The following is an 18,386-nucleotide window of genomic DNA, read 5'->3' as shown; positions in this document are numbered from 1 at the left end:
ATCTACTAGTCTCGTGTTCGCTCGTGTTTACGGCACTAGCGGGATTGGAATGATGGAATGGAGTTTAGAAGCTGCCAAGGGCAGAGACGATACGATGGCATTTTTCTTCCTCTTACCTTCTTGGCTTCTGCCGACCTTCGAGATCGCAAGGATGCACCTAATGAACATTGATGATTACGCTGTATCGCAATTACCGGCCTTTGCTCCTTCGGTTGGCTTCTCTGCAGCCCTGTGGTGTGGTAGAAGGTTGACTCGGTGGCAATGTATGACGTTATCGACGATGCCAAAGGTTTTTCGGGGAGCAGATACCCGACCGTGAACGTTCCGTGCTTCTTGTCGCGGTGCACATTGAAATAAGAAACCCTCAGACGTTGCCGGGGAGAAGGTTCGCTTAAGTGAAAAATAAAAATATAGAACCATAAGGATCCGCCGCTCGGTGCGATAGTATGGCGCTTACCGTATCGACCACAAAAGACCGCAGCCGCCAGAAAGCTTAAGCCTTCGTGGCACCTCTACCAGCACGCGCGAGTCCGCTCGGTGGTGGATTTACGATAATCCTTGAAGCGCTACTTCCTGCCCCGGGGAAACAAACGGTAATGCAAAAATCAATTTCGTCACGAACCGGTAGCGATGATGCTGCACGTTTGCGTACCAGCTAATGGTTCTTTAATAGCTAGTAATCAATGCCTCGAGATCGATGCTACCATCGGCACAAAGAATGGCTGGTGGTGGTGGTGCGCTCATTGACACTGCACTCACCCACCCGTGGCTCTTTGTCCCCTAGGGTAGGGATTCGGTGGAAAAGCAGTTTTCCCTGGGCTCCAAAACACACTCCCGAGTCGTTGACGCATGAAATTAGATTTGTTCCACTGTCGTGTTCCATCCCGGGGATCGAATGACGTCCTTCAGGGTTTGTGTCATTTCCAAATCCAACCGGTTCCGGGCCGGGCACCCGGGGAACCGGAAGATTAATCCAATTTCCCTGCACGGCCCCGGGTCGGCGGCTTCAACTTTTTCAACGTTCGAAAATGTATCCATAAATCATCCACATCTCGCTGTCACCGGAACGGTGGCGAAAGGTCCTGCGGCCACCCGAAACTTATCACGTCCAGCTGTCCCGAGGATTTTCCCATTTGGGGTTGGGATTCTCCTGATTTTCCCGTACCGCCCCGGGGGGATAAGGGGCAGAGAGCTACCATGATGGGTCAAAGTTTTGATTACGGTTTGCGCCGGAAAGGCGAATCGAGGATCGATGTCATGGTGCGCCACCTGGAAGCATGGTGTGTGTGTGTTCCGCCTTTCGCTTCGGCGGCCATTCGATTCCCGTTTCGGGGTGAAATCGGATTTATCCGTTTGTTTTCTCCAGGAACACCTGGACCCTCACGGGGGCATTTCGACGGAACTCTCCGGAAAATCCAACGCACCTCCCAGATACATATAATAAATCTCGCAATGTTTCTGATATCGGAGGCGCCGGAGAACAAAAAAAAAACAGCAACTCCACCCAATCACAAGCATCAGGTATTGTTTGCTCGACCGATTACTTGTGCCAACACGCAACTACAGCGACATGCTGTACCGTCAGCAGCCGGAGGTTCGATCGGACTAGAATTTGCCATCGACTGCGATTGACTTCACCTGCGGTTCATTCGCGCCCCGGGGAAGGTGGAGGCTCGCCAAGGTCACGCGCGACGGTCGACGGTGGCGTATGTGTCGTAACGGGGCCGTCTTCCAGTTCGATTGCTTGATTTGTCCGAGCGCACGGGGGCAACGTTGTTTACCCGTTCGGAATGTTGTTTGCGCGATGTTTGCCTTTTTCCGTGGCGCACCGAGCTTACCTGGCCTCTCCGCTGTTTGTATGCTGGTGGGCATGGTGGGAGGGTAAACAATCACACACAAATACACACACGGTGCTGTGGTTTTGCGCTCGGAATATTTAGTTGTTCGATGGCTAAATTATTCTATTTGGTCTGGTACGGCTGGTATAAATCTTTCTCATTAGCACCAACGGGAAGGGTGGCGGGGTTGTTGGTTGAGGGTTGCAGATGCAAGCCCACGGGCCACGAGCTTCATATTTATTCAGTGTGCTGACAATCGGCATGTGACACAGTTCGCGTTGCGTTTCCCTTTCGAACCGGGGCTGTTTGGTTTTGATCTTTGAACGCGCCGGGCTAAACATCGTTCAAGGTTGGGTTCCATAATCGAGGAACCTAACCTGGTGGGAGTTGAATATGTTCATTTGTAAATCGATTGTTTCTGGTGTTCTTTGTTCGAATGTGTTATTTTTATTGAGTCCTAAAATAAGTCGTTAAAGAGTGTGATCTACAATGTTCATATTCATAAGATCTAGAAATGAGGTACATTGTCAACATTATGGAAACGTTTATTATAATCATTTGCCAAAAAGCTGATGTTATGTTATACTAGCAAAAATGTGATAGTTTGTTTTCTCGTATATAGAATTAATCTAATTATTTAAGAAAAATGACCACTATTTATCCGAAGCAAACTAACCAACCGGCATTGAATACCGATAAAAATCCCATTTTTCTTCGCTTATTAATTCTTACTTCCGCTTCCGCGATGGTCACGACCTTTTTCCCGGTGACGGCAATACGATCCGACTCGAAGCGATTTGTCAGCGGGGAATGTAATCTAACGAAAATGTCACCTTATCGTCCACCGGGCTCACCCTGTGGGGAGAAAGGGTGATAGTACGAGGAAAAATTAATGGAAATTCATCGATCACACTCGTGTCAGTTTTAATTTCATTGATTTATGACGGTGAAAGTGTGCGGTGCTTCTGCTGCCGGTCGGCCATGTTTCATATTTCACCTGTACGACCTTTTTTTCATCCTCCCAACCGGGGAAGAAAAGTCCACCTCGTTCGAGGAACTTGAGATTAGAAAAGGGGGAAGACAAATGTCGTAAGCTTTCGCTAACGTTTTTTCTGACTCCAATTAGCGACGCCGATAGTGATCGAAGAGGTTGTTATTTATTTACAAACGAATCAACATTCGTCCGGTGTTGTCGAAAGAAGGCCACCAGCTACTGCAGCACTTGTGTTTGATGCAAGATTAATTACGTCCGCCTGCACAGGGACACTTTATCACTACATATTTCATAGCGGTTCTTATTACTCCGCGCGCGCTATAAATGGAAGCAGATCATATTCGGATTACTTTTGCCTGCAAAATAATGGCCGAACGAAATGAAACATTCCACCTGTAGGCGCGTGGACCAGCGGCCACGACGCGGCCGGTGATAAAGGATGACTTCGTTGACGGATAATGGCCGGTCGTAATGATGGAAAGTCGACCTTTATCACCTCGCCAGTATATCAACCCACGCAGTAAAACATAGAGTCGAATTATGGGTTTGTTCTACCGAAGGAACAACGTTTGAGTTTTATTTACCCTTGTCTTCTCTTTTTTTCGACATCTCTTCGTACAACCATCAAACCGAGCGCCGTAGCCTCTGTGTAATTACTCGAGGTCCATTTTAGGAATTAGTGTGGCTCGCAAAACTGCCACAAAACGGGACGGTTGGTGTGTTTCGTGTTGTTAAGAGGGGTTTTCTTTTATTTTTCCCTCTGTTCTATTCCGTTGTGCCCCCCGCTCAGACGGAAGGAAACTAATTAGAAAATGGACAAGGATGATTTTACACAAAATTGATGACTCTGCACTGCCATAATAAATGGCGCTGAGCGTTGGCCTTTCTGCTTGTATTTATGAGATTCCATCATTCTAATGGTTCATTAGATTTTAACAGTCATTAGTGGGTCGATTAATAGTATTTTTCATGCCTTAAACTATTCGTTCCAAACACCTTGTTCTTCCAGTCGTTGTTGGACACGAGTTTTCAATTAGACTCCTCCAGCTCGGCACATCACTGTACGCATCAGTTTTCGTTATTATGTGTCGGCCCTTTTGGGCAAATGCTTGTCGATGCAACCGAAAGTGTTCCACCTAAATCGTGATAGGCTCCGACGGCTTATCCCTAATGGGCAGCGTAACGGTGCTTAGTAACTCGGTTGGTTTATGTTTGCATATGCTGCCGTCATCAGCAGCATCGCCAGCCTCTTCGAGTTCGTCATCGACTGGGTACTCCTTTCACGGGCCATTGCCGACAGTACTTCCCGAGGGCCATCGTTGTCATTATCGTAAACTCTTTTGTGGCCACGTTAGCCAAACTCCTCCGTGCGCCCATCGTTTATCCTCGTGTCTGGTGCGCACCGTAGAAGGCAGTTCGAAATTATGGCGCGGCCATAAAAGAAGCAGCAGTCAGCCAAAAATGTCAAGTGGCCCAACGGAGGAGGGAAGGAGATTGGGAAAAACTCGCGAACATGAAAGCGGGTCAATGGCAGGGGCTTTCTGTGGAGATAATTCGCAATTGCATCTTCTCGCTAGAACACTTAACGAAGTGAAGAGCGCCGAAGGGAAAGGTGTAACAAACTTTCATGAAACTTTCCCAATGGCAACAACACGACGCCGACAACCGAATCAAAACTTTGCAACAACGGTAAAAAATGTACGCAAAAAAAAAATATAATCACGAAACACTAGCCTTCCGCCAGCGCGCGGTGCAAATGAAGATTCCTCACATTTATGTTCGTTAATTAGTTCCGTAACTCCCTTTGTCCCTTCTCCTTCGTAGCCCGCCCGTCAAAAAGCATTGCAAAACTTGCCATCCGATGGGTTGATGCTTCGGTGGAAAATCTTCGGTGGATCTTTTCGTTCGGAAAGTTTTATAGCATTTCTTTCTTCTTCCTTCAACTTTCAGAACTTCAACTTATTTGAGCCACGCTGCCTCAAGGAAAAAATATCTCCTCCCCACGCGAGCGTACAAGAAAGGGACAAATTAGGGTGACAAGGAGAAACATTACCAAAGCAAAGCAAAAAACAGAACAAAAAAGGCTCACGAAACATCGCCATGACATCGCCGATGATGATCACGGTCGAGCGATACACGCTCACTTTCCGAAGCAACCACTTTGTGCCGTCCTTTGCGTCATCCTTGGCTAGTACATGTATTTTTAATTTAATCTAAAATTGAATCCTCCTATCCTTCCGACGTGGCGAAACGCAGGAAGGAACAAAAACAAAAAACAAAAACGCCACACGAAAAGAAAGCAAGATCGTTACTTGTTAGCCAGGCTCTCTCGTCTCCGTCCAAGGGCAAGCCGCTGGACGGTGCCGGCAGAATACTAATTGAGTTCTGCTGCCATCGTGCCGCCGCCCGTGTTGTTCGAGCGGGCAAAAGCAGGCTCCCGTCGTGCGCGCCGTGCAGACTCGCACAGCGTGAGTACGACCGGGTGATAATTACCTACTCCTCTTTTGCTAACTCTACTACGGGATGCGAAGGTCCGGAAGTGCAACAACGACATTGCAGCTACACGACTTTCGAAAAAGGATATAATTCGATCAACGTCGCCAGGACATTTGGCGAAATCAAGAGCTCCTAAGCACGCGTTGGTTTGTTTTGGGGAACGGACACAATTCAACTCTGTTTCGTCTTCGCATTTCGCCGTATTTGTTTCCAATTTTTCCACGTGTACGGCTAAACTGCTTATCTTCGAAAGTTAGGCTCACTCGTGTCTCGTACTTGCTTTCGACTTCTCCAAAAACTGCCGGTCTATTTCGGTCGCACAATAAGCAGTAGAAGCCAGGCTGCAGCTGCCGTCCGGGCGTTATTTGTTCGCAAAAGTTTGTGCTGAGCCAACGTCTCTTCGACGTCCTTCCGTTCGATGTGAGTGATCCTTGTGGCTTACGAAGCGATTCGGTGGAAGAAAGTGTTCGTCTGCCGGTGGTCGTTGAAATTCATTTATTCAGAATTTTTCCAGCAAACACAAGGCTGGACCAATAGAGACAGAACGCACCGGAAGAGTGGTGAGAGCAATCGTCTACGTACGGTGGGTGGGTGGGTGGGTTTTCTGTGTGCCGAAGACATCGTGAGAAGTTGGTCTTTACCTTTTTTCTTTATTATTAATCCAAAACCCCCATTTGGTCCTTTAGTTCGAGCAACAGTCGACGTTCGAGGTGTTGAAGTTCTATGTGTGTTCTGAAGTGCGCGTGTAAGTGCACCCGATGCTGGGTGTGCCCCCGTCCCTATGTGTTGGCGCGCTGTTTGTTTGTTTGACAACCGGGCGTTAAAAGTGCAGTGAAGCAGCAGGCTACCGGAGAGCAGTAGGCGTTGGGCGAAGGCTAAGAAGCTCTCGCGTGTGGAGCCGCGCTTTTCATTAGTGGAAAACAAAGGAGTCTTTGATCGGGTCGGTGGTGTGCGAAAGCAGTGTTTGCGAAGCGTCTACAACACACTGTGGAGCGCGAAGATTGTGCGTGAATTGTTTAGTTTTTTGGTTTTTTGTGTTTCGCGCGTCGGCAACCGGTTGTTGACGCTGTCGTCGTCCTCGTAGTTCTCGTCGTCGTTGTCCTCGTTCCGTTCGTCCGCGATAAACATGCAGCACCATCCAGGCTCGTGGTACATCCCGTGGGGCGTCCCGGGGATGGGGCTGCAGAAGATGCTGGCCGTGCCGTTCAACCCGGCCACGGCCGGGTTCCATCAGCCACAGATAGCGGCCGCCGCCGTGCAGCCCCCGTCGGTGCAACCGGTGCAGAGCGCCCAGGTGCAGCAGGCTGCGGCCACGCAACAGGCCACCTACCAGCATCAGCTGCATCCGGCCGCGGCCCTGCACAACACGGCCGCCGTCGCCGCTGCCGCTGCAATGCACCAGCATCAGCACCAGCACCAGCACCAGCACACGCACCAGCATCCGCACCAGCATCAGCATCAGCATCAGCATCAGCACCAGCATCAGCATCAGCCACTGCATCCGGCGGCCGCCGCGGCCATGTTCACGCCGCTGACGCTGCGGAGCTTCGTGGCGCATCCGCATCTGAATCTGGGCCAGCAGCCGATGGCGACCGCCCAGCAGCCCCAGCAGCCGCAGCTGACGGCGAGCCAAACCCAATCGCAGCTCAACGCCATCAATCTGAACAGCGTCGGCGTCGTGCCGGTGCGCCAGAAGACGGTCCCGGCCAGCGTGCCGTCGAACACGCTGATCATGCCGATGAGAAAGGTAGGTAGTGTGTGCGGGGAACAACACGGTTGTGACATGTTTGCGACGTACATATGTATGTATGTATGTTTGCATGTAATCTCGTCCGGATCTGCAGAATGTCAGCGCCGTTCGATTGCTCCACGCGATAGGATCCGCCACCGGATGCAGAAGTTTTGATTGAAAACGAAACACTGTTTGTCAATCTGCTCGTCACTGGCAACGAACTGGGGGTAGGGGGATTGTTTGCGGAACGATATTCAAATTGAATATACCCACCCGAGCTCGACTTGGTGCAGTAAGAAAACGATGGAGAAGTTTTGCACTCAAAAAAACTATCCACAATTGGGTTCCCTCCTTGGAATGAGCGTTGCCTTTTGCTTCCTCGAATATGAAAAGATAATCATTTTATTGAAATTGCATTTGCACAAGAATATGCTGCGTGTGGAAAACAATTTGAAAACCCAATCTTGATTAAGATATCGAAGGGAAGTAAAAGTGCATCGATATTAATCATAATCAGATTGATGAAAACTACTGACTATAAGAAATTACACGATGATTACGTAGTAGAGATTTTACGTATTAATCTTTGGGCGTTTTAGATCCACGTTTTGGCGATAAAAAAGCCCCAGTTGTAAGTCACATCTCAGTCGATGGCTCACTTTTAAGAATCTCCCTCAGCTTCCTTTCTGTGTGGCCACCTGCAAACGTCCGTTCCCTCGTTACGTTCCAAATGATTATATACCTGGGGGCTTTTGTGCGGGGCTCGGTTATGGTAAAAGTTACGACTTGCAAAGTGAGGCCGATGGATGGGGTTGGTTGCCATGGGGATTCCGATGGTTTACGGTCACACCGGGTTCGGAAGGTCAGATTCTTATTTTAACATCTTTTCCGTTTGATCCCTTCAACACCTGGCCACTGTTTAATTAAGACAGGAAAGGGAACGACTCCAGACATGGTTTTTTGTGCTCTTTATCCTACGTAATTATCATTTTAGGATGTTGGGTAGGAAAATGAGTTTATGTCGATTATGAAAACTTTTTGATGATAAATAGGAATGTTTTCTTCTTCTCTAAAGTTCTACCTGACAAGGATCCTTTTCGGCATTAGGCGTGCTTCAGAAACTGTGCGTAAATTCTATCATGTTACTTTTATGACTTTTACTTCTTTGCAAACTTTTTAAGTTGGAGATAATTTTAATTTTGTCATAAATGAGATCTTTGGATATCGTTTTCAACATTAATGATTTACACTGCATCCCTTCATTTTTACCATATTTTGCGTAACTAAAAAGTACAATTAGCAGATATTTTATATTTTTGAACACTTAAATGCGCTACGAAATGTTTTCTTTTGATTTTCATGATATTCATATGATGAATTGGAAATGTGAAATTAAATTCATAAAACATTTCATGAGTTTTCATGTCTGGAACAGTACATATTTTTAAATGCTGTTGTTTGGTTTTAATTTGGGAAAATGCAATACAAAATTTACACATCGATCCATTTAATTTAGGTTAATTGCATATATTCGGTAAAAAGCGAACAATGTTTAAAGGAACCTTATTTATTTAGTTTCGTTCCGTCTTCCGTCGTAAGAAAGTTGATAAAACCATATCACGTTGCCAAGTCGGTCTTATATTACTCCTGTCACGGTGTCGAATCATCAACCGAAACGTTTCCGTTGGGTGATTTTTCCTGACTCCCGTCTTCCCCAACGCAGCGAACCGCACCACGCGGTCGTGTTACAAGAAGCAATCCTAATTAAACGACTTCGGTTCCGTCGCGATGCGTCAGTCCGTATTTCTTCCTAGACCATGGGATTCGTCATTGTCGAACCGGGCGGGAGGAACTCGATCCAATTCCGCTCCTCCCCCCCTCCTAGCATCCGGCAGTCCGACAACGGCGGCCGATGGTTTTTCCGGCCGCATGGCGTCGCGCGCCGGTATATATAGGCGCTAGGCCAAAAATAGCTTTACCGCAGCGTACCTCCCGCTCTGCTCATGCTAGTTGCCGTGTTCCTTTCGACGATGCCCGGGCCGTGATATCCCTATTGTGTGCCGGCGGCACGAAACGGCACGTAGCTCGCTGGGCTGCCGCACGTATAATTATAATAGCCAGCGACACCAGGCGTCACATCGAATCATTTCGGCCCGACCACCTCCGGGCCTACCTATGCAAAAGTCAACCCGCGAGACACAGTCCACCGAGCGACGCAGCCTCAGCGGAAAGGGAAAGGCTCGCCTGTCAGCGTAACAAAAAGAAAGAAAGAAGAAACGTAAACGCCACCGATACACGTTCTCCCGGGGTTGACTGTAAAAAATCAAATAAAACACCATGTGGCCAAGAACCAGGCGAGCGAAGGTAAAAATCCCCGGCTCTCGAGGCTTTTCCAAGCGAGTTTAAAAGGTGCTTCTTACGACTTGTGCGTGATCCGGACCTCCGGCTTTGGGTTTCACTGGTGCGAGATGTGCGTGCGTGTGTGTGTGCGTTCACACCGCACAATAAAAGTTCGCTTTTACGACGCCCAAATCTCTCGCGTTTAATCTTAAGCTGCGTTTAAGGAACAATCTGTAATCGGCACGCTGGCCGGGAGAAATCGTCGTCTGGGCCGGGGTCTCCCAATCGGGTACGGGGGACAAAATGCATGCGGTCACCACATCTGCATTGAACCCGGGGGTTGGTTGAGGGAGCAAACGAGCGAAGTAGTTTGATTTTAGTGGTTTTCAGAACGGTTTAGTGAAGCAACCGAGCGGAGCTATAGATGGTATGCGGGCCGGGGTGGCAACGGAATCTGTGCCTGTTCTGCATTCCGTATGCCGTATCCGTCCTCCTCGGGGAGGAAAATCTTGCTTGTAGTAATCCATCGAGACACACCGTGTACCTTTCGTTGTGTTCTTCACACAGTCGGCCTGCAATCGTTGTGAGAAATTTATTGCACCAACGCGCGGCAAAAGCATCCACGTTGAATCCGTTACCGTGTAATGCAAATGGACGCTTTCCAATGTTTGCCACATTGTACGGCGAGAGTTATGTCCCTTCTTTTTATTTTTGGGGACAACATCTAATGGCTTTCTGTGTTTATTGCGTCTATATTTTTCGGAAGGTGTTAGGAAATAGGTTCTTTCCTGTTGTAACCAAACAGAAAGTATTTTTATTACGTCAGATTTGAACGTCGCAAAATCCTTTCAAGCATGTCCTGATTTTATTAAACCATAAAGAATTGCAAGAATGTATGTTACCGAACTCTTCCATGTCTCTGTCTCATCTAAAACATTAAAGTTTTACCAGTTTCCCAATGAACGCAGGTTCTAGTCTCGCTCGAGTTGAGGCAAATAATATTAAGCAGAAAATCAAACAAGTTCATTCAGCCATCATTCGTGTCGCGTACTCCCTTACAACCACTTTCATCGAGCTCATCAAACAACTCCAAACACACCGTCCGGCGTCACTTTCGACCGACCCACCGTTTGACGAGACGGGACGGAATAATTAAATTATGTGTGCATCTTAATGCTCGAGCGGGGCCAGCCGATGGCCGATGTTCAACGAGGCTACCGGCGGCGGTGCCTTCTCGCAGTGCACCATCAATTTCAAACAGTTAGCCGCCCACCCGCAGCCGACATTCGGGAGTCGCTTGCTGTCGCCGATCTGACATTAGCTTCACCGTTTACGGCCCATTTGTGGGCACGCCTGGCGTCCTCCGGGTCTCTGCTCGAACTGGGTTGGTCCACCGGTCCGGAGTGAATGTTCTTTTTGTTTCTTCTTCTACCTTCCCGGTCCCAAACCAATCTTCGACCCACTCGGGAGGACGTCCTACCGAGAAAAAAAGGGACGGCCACTTACCTCTGGCGTTAACTTTATTATTTCAAAGATAAATTATACAATTAATCACGGTCAGAGCGGGGTGAAGCATGCGAAGTGGGCTTCGTTCTTCCTTTGTGGTACCCTAAAAATAGCCTCTATTTGTCTCATTTGCTTCCAGATCATTTAGGGCACGCTCCTTCATCGCGGGGGCCCCTCTTCTGAGTGAGACGCGCTGTGCTTGGCGCCGGGTGTCATCGTCCAGTCAACTATCATACGCTCCTGCTTCGGTGGTGTACGGGTGGGGCTTGTGTCTAATAATTCCCACTTGCCACCAGCCCATCAGGGACCGTTACCCTGGAGTGTGTGTGTGTGTGTCGGTTGGCAACCGCTAACGTTTAAGCTTCCACTCCAGGGGTCAAAGGGCAACCGAGTTTGCGTTTGAAACCCTTGAGGGAGTTGGAATCACGCGGCTGCTTTTAGCACGGATGCTACAGAATCCCCGGAGAGCCCACCTCATTTACCCACTGGAAAAAAGTGCTTTACCCCCAGACGAGTTCTCGAGTCGCTCAGAGTCTGTCCATCGCCAGTACGCCACAAGGTCTTGGTCCTAGGAGGATAAAACCGCGTGAACAGCGATACAGCTCGGGTGGGAATGGGGTGGAAAAAATAAAATAATAATTCCGTCGACAGTAGTGAGGATGAAAACTCGAGGGCGACATCAGGTTTCAGGCTCCCCCACCCACTACCGCTCCATCCTGCCCCTTGACAAGGCTGTGCGAGGAAAAGTGAAAGCTTTGTCACGGTTGGCGAGAAACGGAAGCTTTTTTCACCCTGGCTTATTTTACGTTTCTCACCCTCCCCTTTTTTTTTTGTTTGACGCACTCTGCACTCTTTTTCCGCTCAACTGCGTTCTATTTATAGTGTGAGCATGACATTCGCGCTGGTGGGATTTATTTTCTCCACTTCCGACTCTCCCCCTGGGGGGGTCAAGTCCACGAGGCGGCGGAAAGGAATGAACCATTTTCCCCCTCGGCAGAACGTGGGTGGACTGGTGGAAAAACTGCTGGAAAGCCGTTTAGCGCCCCCTCCCCCTCCTTCTGTTGCCGTGGCCGGCGACGGGATGACGAGAGGATTAATTACTTTAGTTAAGTTTTAATTGACTTCTCCGGCCGTATGCTTCCGTAGGTGTGGTCACATTTCGCTAGGAGCGGTTCGTTGCTGTGCTTTATTTTGTGTGTTGCATTTTTTTTTTCGTTTTGAGCACCCTCGGCTCATTACGGGCGAACAAAGTAAATAAATGTGACCCTCATTAAACCACCGAACGAAAACGATAATAATAGTTTTGCTTTGCATCGTTAGTGTGACGTCGTTTGAACTCTTGTTCATGTACCTCATTCATTCGTTTCGGCTACATGTTTTAATTTATGTTACGTAGCGTGAAAGAAACAGTGAAACATCGTTGTTCCATAATCTGTATTCAATTAAAAATATGATTTACTGGCGAAAAATAACATCTTGAGGAGGGATGGCAGAAATATGACATTTCCTTTTAAGGGTTTTATGAGCGTTCCCTTCGAAAGATGTTTCTCTCAGATGGGCCAGGGTCATAACTCAACCCGCATAGTACTTGCGAGAAGCTAATCGACATAACCTGTAACACGCTCATCCCCCCGCCCCTCCTCCCCCTCCCTTCCTGGGGTCATTACTTTGCATAAACGTGCCGACCGATTGCCCGTTGTGTTTGTGAGTGATTACTTAAATAAATGTCTTTTGCATTTGGTGCCACCAATAATGACGATAATTGCACGCTTGACCGCAGCATCGCCCTGGCATTAAGATGACGTAACAAGGGCTCGAATGATGGAAGATGTACGTAACATTCAACTCGTGGTCGCTTCCATCCGTCATCCATTTCGGCGTAATTTTACGCAAAATCTTGGTTACGGTTATTTTTGGGTAAAGTCTGCCAAACTTCACGGTCTCCGCTGGGAAAAGCGCGGGCGGGCGCGCCTCGTCGAACGCGAGACGACCGAAAATCCGATTATTGCACACAGATCCCAGGGAGGTGGGTAGGGCAAGCGCGCTTGTGTAATCAATTCTACGAATCGGGTCGGTTGTGGGCTGGGAAAGCAAATCAAATTTATGATACTCTATGTATCCAGCTTGAAGCCATGGGAAAGCAGGAAGCGCTGGGCACAGAATAGGATAATTTGCAGCAAAAAGAGGGGCCGAGTTTAGAGCACATTAGTAAACTTTGTGCGCTTCTGTTGATTTGGTTGTGGGGTTCCCCCAACCGTCCGTCCGCACTCATCGTCGCCCTTCGTGCCCAGGTTCATGGACCCGCGCATGATAAATCACTTCGAAAAATAGATCCGAAATATGTGCTGTCGATTCGACGGTCCCCTTCTCAGCTGCCGGTGTAACAAGGATAGAAAGGGCACGAAAGAATCGGAAGGAAACTCGGTACAAACGTACATAAACACACAGACACATTCAACCGAAGCGAACCGATCCACCACCGTCTGGCTGATGGATGAAAGTTTACTTTGGCGCCACGCGTCCCGGTCTGCGGGCGACCTTTCGCCAACCTACTAACTTCCTGGCCCCGCTTGGGCTGGGCCGTCCGAAAAAACTCCTAAGAAGCTCCCCGCCCCGAAGCATGCCTCATGCCTTGCACCCTGTGTACATCATCAATCCTGTTTGCGATGCCCCGAAACGCCCGGAAGCTCGAAGCGAGCAACGAGATAAAAATCGACGACGTCTTTTCCATTCCATCCGTTGCTCCCAACTCTTGGGCAAGGGGTCGGAAAGGGGGAGGGGGCTTGAGCCAAATTTCCAGTTTCAACCAGCAGTCGCTCAATCAGTCAAAACTAATTAGGCATCCTTCCAGCGAGCGCAGCAATGCCAGTGGGGTCGGTCACACTAATTGAACCTTCTGTGTAGACTTGGACTTTACATTTTCGTTTTTCTTACGCTGGCTTTTCGGTCCGCCGTGCTTCTTTTGGTGTGCTGTTTGGCCACCCTTCCGTCCCCCACTTCGGCCACTTTGAACCGCGAAATTTAGATTGATTTCAACTCATCCTGCAGGAAATGAGTGGTAACTTTTCCCTTTTTGTAATCGTCTAATTTGTTATTGAATGGAATAATGATCTGGGCATTTTTTTTTTGTGTTACCCGAAAGGAAGAACCAACCAATCTTCCAACAGTTTTGCAAAAAAAGGATGGTTTGCGATAAAATACGATGTTGATATCGATAACGGATCGATTCCTGATTCTTGAAAAGCTATATCTGGGGCTTTCGGGTTGTTGGTTTTTGAACTAAAAGAGGACCACTTCATTTCGAAGAAAAGAGAGCTGAAAATTGAAACTGTGTTACGTTTCATAGAAATAATTTAATCAACTATTTCTGTCGACATAAAATTGGAAGTTCGGAGGAAATTGTATATACCCTTTGAAATATGAGACGAATAAATGTTTCACGATTTCGCATTAACGAAATGTTTCATTTTCATTTCAAAAGTCTGCATTGAGGCAGTCACGTTTGAAATTTTCATTCTTTAGCCGCATCTCAAAACTTTCCCCACATGCCTCGCTAGAGTCCTTGCGAGTAATATGCGGTCCATCACGTCGACTGTTGGCCACCGGACAGCGGCGGACACGTCCATTCGGCATACATTCACGCACAAACACCCACATACTAACGGTTCCCCAAGGAATGGAAAGTTTAATCCCCGCGGGTGCATCGGACTGCAGTGTGTGCATGTGTGGTGTTGGTGTGTATGCACGGACACTCTCCTTCGTCGTCGTCGTCCCGCTCGCACCGGTCACTCACTGGTGAATCCTTCGTCCTGGACCCCGTGGCGTAACCCACGCGATCGTTGCTAACTTTATATGCCACCATAAAGTCACGTACGTGACGCAGCAACGCTAACGATGCTCGACGATGATGCGATGATGTGCGCTCGTTGTGCGGAATACATTCGCAATCGGTCGGAATCGGCCCCACAATCGCTCGCTCCATAGTAATAACGATAATAATGCTTACGCTTCAAAGTTCATTGGGGACACGCTGGCGGGAGGGAGGGAGTTGGAGAAGGTGTCGCGAGTGGGACGGACGATGGACAAAAGTTTCCTTTTCTGCCCTACACGGGGAACCGCCGCCATGTCCCTTTCGCTCTAGATGTCGGCAATGGAGTTAAACTTTTGATAAACTAGTTACTAGTCATGGACGAGTTACTTAAAAGGAATCGCTCGAGCGATTGGTGGCGATGGAACAAGAAAACAAAATGTATCGAGTTTCCGAAGCTTGCTGGCTAACGAGTTGGTCAGGACGCCGTGCTCGTCTTTAAGGCTCCATCAAAGCGGGGTATAAAGAATGGATGGGAATTCCTTCGGTTTGCTTAATAATTTCACGTGCGTCCCGCATGCTCGTGGTGGATCATCACCCTGGTGCGAATCATTTTCACGTCGTGCAGTAGTTTGATGCGCGCTGCAAATAATACTAATAAGAGACCCCGGGACGCTGTTCAAAAGAACGCCCCGGGGCCGTTTGATCAATGGCTGCCCGGTGGTCTGTCTCTGCGCGAATAAATTGCACCATTTTTGCCCCACGCCAAAGTCGCGGAGTTGATTCGCGTGCGAACGAACTCCACCGTTGCTTGGGGTGGCTTCGGGGGGGGATCGGCATCGTGGCAAATATGGATAAACTGTTTCATATTCATTACATACCGCAGTGTTGCGAAAGCACTAGGAGCCCTGGACCACCACCACCAACTGGGCCGTGGACTGGAGGACTCACGAAGTTCTGGACGAGAAAAATCGATCGAAGGTTGTGTACGTACCTTCGACCCTTTTGTCCCGCGTTAGCGGCAATGGCTTTGGGGGTACCGGCACCTACAGTAATCCACATCACTCGTTCGGTTCGGGGGGAATGTCAAGTTTTGCAGTAACTCCACAGAAGTGTGCGCACAGTGAACTGGTGGGAAAGAGAGGGAAACTCCTGTCGTAATAAAAAAATGAAAGCCAAAACCAAATAAACAACTATTCACACTAATCCTTAGCGCACACACCGCGCGGCGGCGGTACCTTAAAACCCCGTTGGGGCTTGAGCAGGTTGACTCGCAAAATGATGTGTTCGCGTGCGCCGGGGCCAGAGTGGCCCAGGACATGGACATCTTTCAGCTTTATGGCAAGCCGGTGTCCCTCCGGTGTGCGACTTCGTAATGTGTTTCGTAACGCTTAAAGCGAAGTGTTACTGCAGAGAATTTTGCAACCTTTGCGTTCTGGTGTAGGAAACGGCGAACTCACGGGTAGTTGCGTACATATGTATCGATCTGCTTTACCACAAACCAGCAAAATAAAATCATTACATTAGTAATGGAGCAATGTTTATTATTTAGAGTTATCTTTTATCGGGTTGATCTCAATTTAAATTTATTTACAGATGATAATTTGAAAACTATAGGAAGAAGCTTCAATAGTATTATACTATAGACAATTTAATGAATAGGAGTCAGAAGTTATCTTGACGTGTTGCCTAAATCACAACAATTTTATTGGAATGAATGAAACTTTTACCACCACATTTCAAAACTTTATTTGGTTTCAGTTAGATTTACACAGTTAGCCGTTCGGTTTCAAACTTCCTATCGAATTCACTTGTTTTAGCTCCGTTGACATGTCGGTTATAGTGCAGCCCGGTGAATATGGCCTGTTCTTCGCGTGCATTAAAGCGAGCGTAACGGTTGAACGACGTCGTATGGTAAATTGTGCCGATCGGTACATGCCTTCTGCTGTAAACTTAGAGAGCCAATCACTCTAGAACTGGATTTATGGTCAGGTTGTTTGGAGAAGAGTTTCCCGTTGCTGTGCGAAAACCGACGAAGACGACGCTGCAAGCCATCGACGCTCGACGGGCTGACGCAGTCGCAACGATTTTCAGGTTGCACAATGAGCATTTTGAAGGTTATGATGGGCTCTCTGGCTGGCACGTCGAGCTGTCGGAATCGTTTGACTGACTCCGGGCATCGGGTATGTTGCCAGTTCAAAGTTACAGCATAATAAGGACGTCACAAGCAACCCAGCTCGCAAGCCCGAAATCGAACTGTCTACGCTGTCGAAAGTTTGCCGAATACCATCCCAATCTATCGGAGCGGGCGTCGTTTTTGGGTGGTATTGGGGGAGGATAACTTGTGAGAGTAAGGAAGTGTGAGGTGTGTATCCGATTTCCGACCGACGGACCGCTCGAGGAAGTGTCGTTCTGATCTGGGTTATCTGGATTTTGGACCACGATCGAACCGGGGAACCTTTCCAGCGCGTCGACCATTCCTTACGGGTGAGGGTTGTCATTTTCATCCCCGGCCTCTAGAACTGTTGGTGAAAATCGATTCTCGGTAAATAACTTATTAATCTTTGAGTGAAAACTTGATCGAACCGGGGCTGAGAAATTGGGGCCGGCACGCCAAGGGTCGCGGCAAACAAACGATCTAATCATTGGCTTTGTTTGGAAAATGGGATAATATTCCAAGCGCTCGCCATCGACGACTTCGGGACGGATTTGGTCGATATGAACCCCGACGGGAATGGGTTGTGATAATACTGGTGGGTGGTGGAGTGTTGATCGTTGGCACATAATCCACCTTTCCTTCAAACGATTCGTTTGAAGACATGCTTCCTTTGATTACTGCTACCTTTGGGATGAAATGGTCCATCGAATTCGTTTTCCGATGTTAGGGTATTTTGCCGTTTAAAAGACCTATATCGAAGGTTCTTCTTGAAACATTTATAAAAATTAATTATGTTCAAACTTTACCGTTGGATAAAATTAATCATTTCTTCTACACATAAAGAAAAACATAATTTTACAGTTAAGTAGTTCTAGTAAGTTCTCTTTTTTTCTTGATTTAAATTCTTCTGCCCAATAAAAACTGTTGTTATGTTTCATGTTCGTAAGTACAAAGCCATATTTTGAAATTTTTAAGGCATCCGCAAGTTGTCAGGCATTGGTATTTATATTTTACAACAATTAGTCTCAGTCATTGGTTTATATAATCTTGGATGTTTTCCAAACATCTTTCGTTAGGTTTGTCAAATTCATATTCAGTTTGACATCGTCACATACACTCATGATGCGCCGATTTCCATGGATCAATTATGCTTCAACATGTCCAAGTTTTGTTCATTGTTTTCCAAGTGGGAAATTTGGTCCACCAGTTGGGAAGTTTCCAAATCATCGGGCATCCACAAACACATACTCCACCTTCAGAAAACGTCACGAACACAATCGTCCTACTTGCGCATAGCATGGACCGCAATCACAGTTTGCAGAACACTCTGCATCTATCGTGGCTATCGAAGTGGTTTCATCTGCATCCGACACTTGGGTTCTCCCATGGGGCCACATGATCCGCCGCAGAGGAGTTTGATAGTGGTTCGCTTTATGTTAACTAAAGTATCGTACCGAAGCCCCGGCTTTTTGTAGGTCAAAATGTCATACGTTTCCTGTGGGTTAATGTCTGAG

The 18,386-nt window shown here is 47.8% G+C and overlaps 1 protein-coding gene across 1 annotated transcript in view; it reads left to right on the top strand.

Moving 5' to 3' along the window:
• The first annotated feature begins 6,454 nt into the window (after window positions 1–6,454).
• Window positions 6,455–18,386, top strand: part of LOC131261860 (pseudouridylate synthase RPUSD2-like) — a 111,513-nt gene continuing 99,581 nt past the window's right edge. The window contains exon 1 of the mRNA XM_058263704.1: window positions 6,455–7,075. Coding sequence (XP_058119687.1) covers window positions 6,455–7,075 — 621 coding nt within the window. The remainder of the gene's footprint in view (window positions 7,076–18,386) is intronic.

Source organism: Anopheles coustani, chromosome 2, assembly GCF_943734705.1.
Source record: "Anopheles coustani chromosome 2, idAnoCousDA_361_x.2, whole genome shotgun sequence".
Classification (NCBI taxonomy): Eukaryota; Metazoa; Arthropoda; class Insecta; order Diptera; family Culicidae; genus Anopheles; species Anopheles coustani.
Note: the sequence above shows the minus strand (reverse complement) of the source record. Positions and strands in the feature narration are given on the sequence as shown.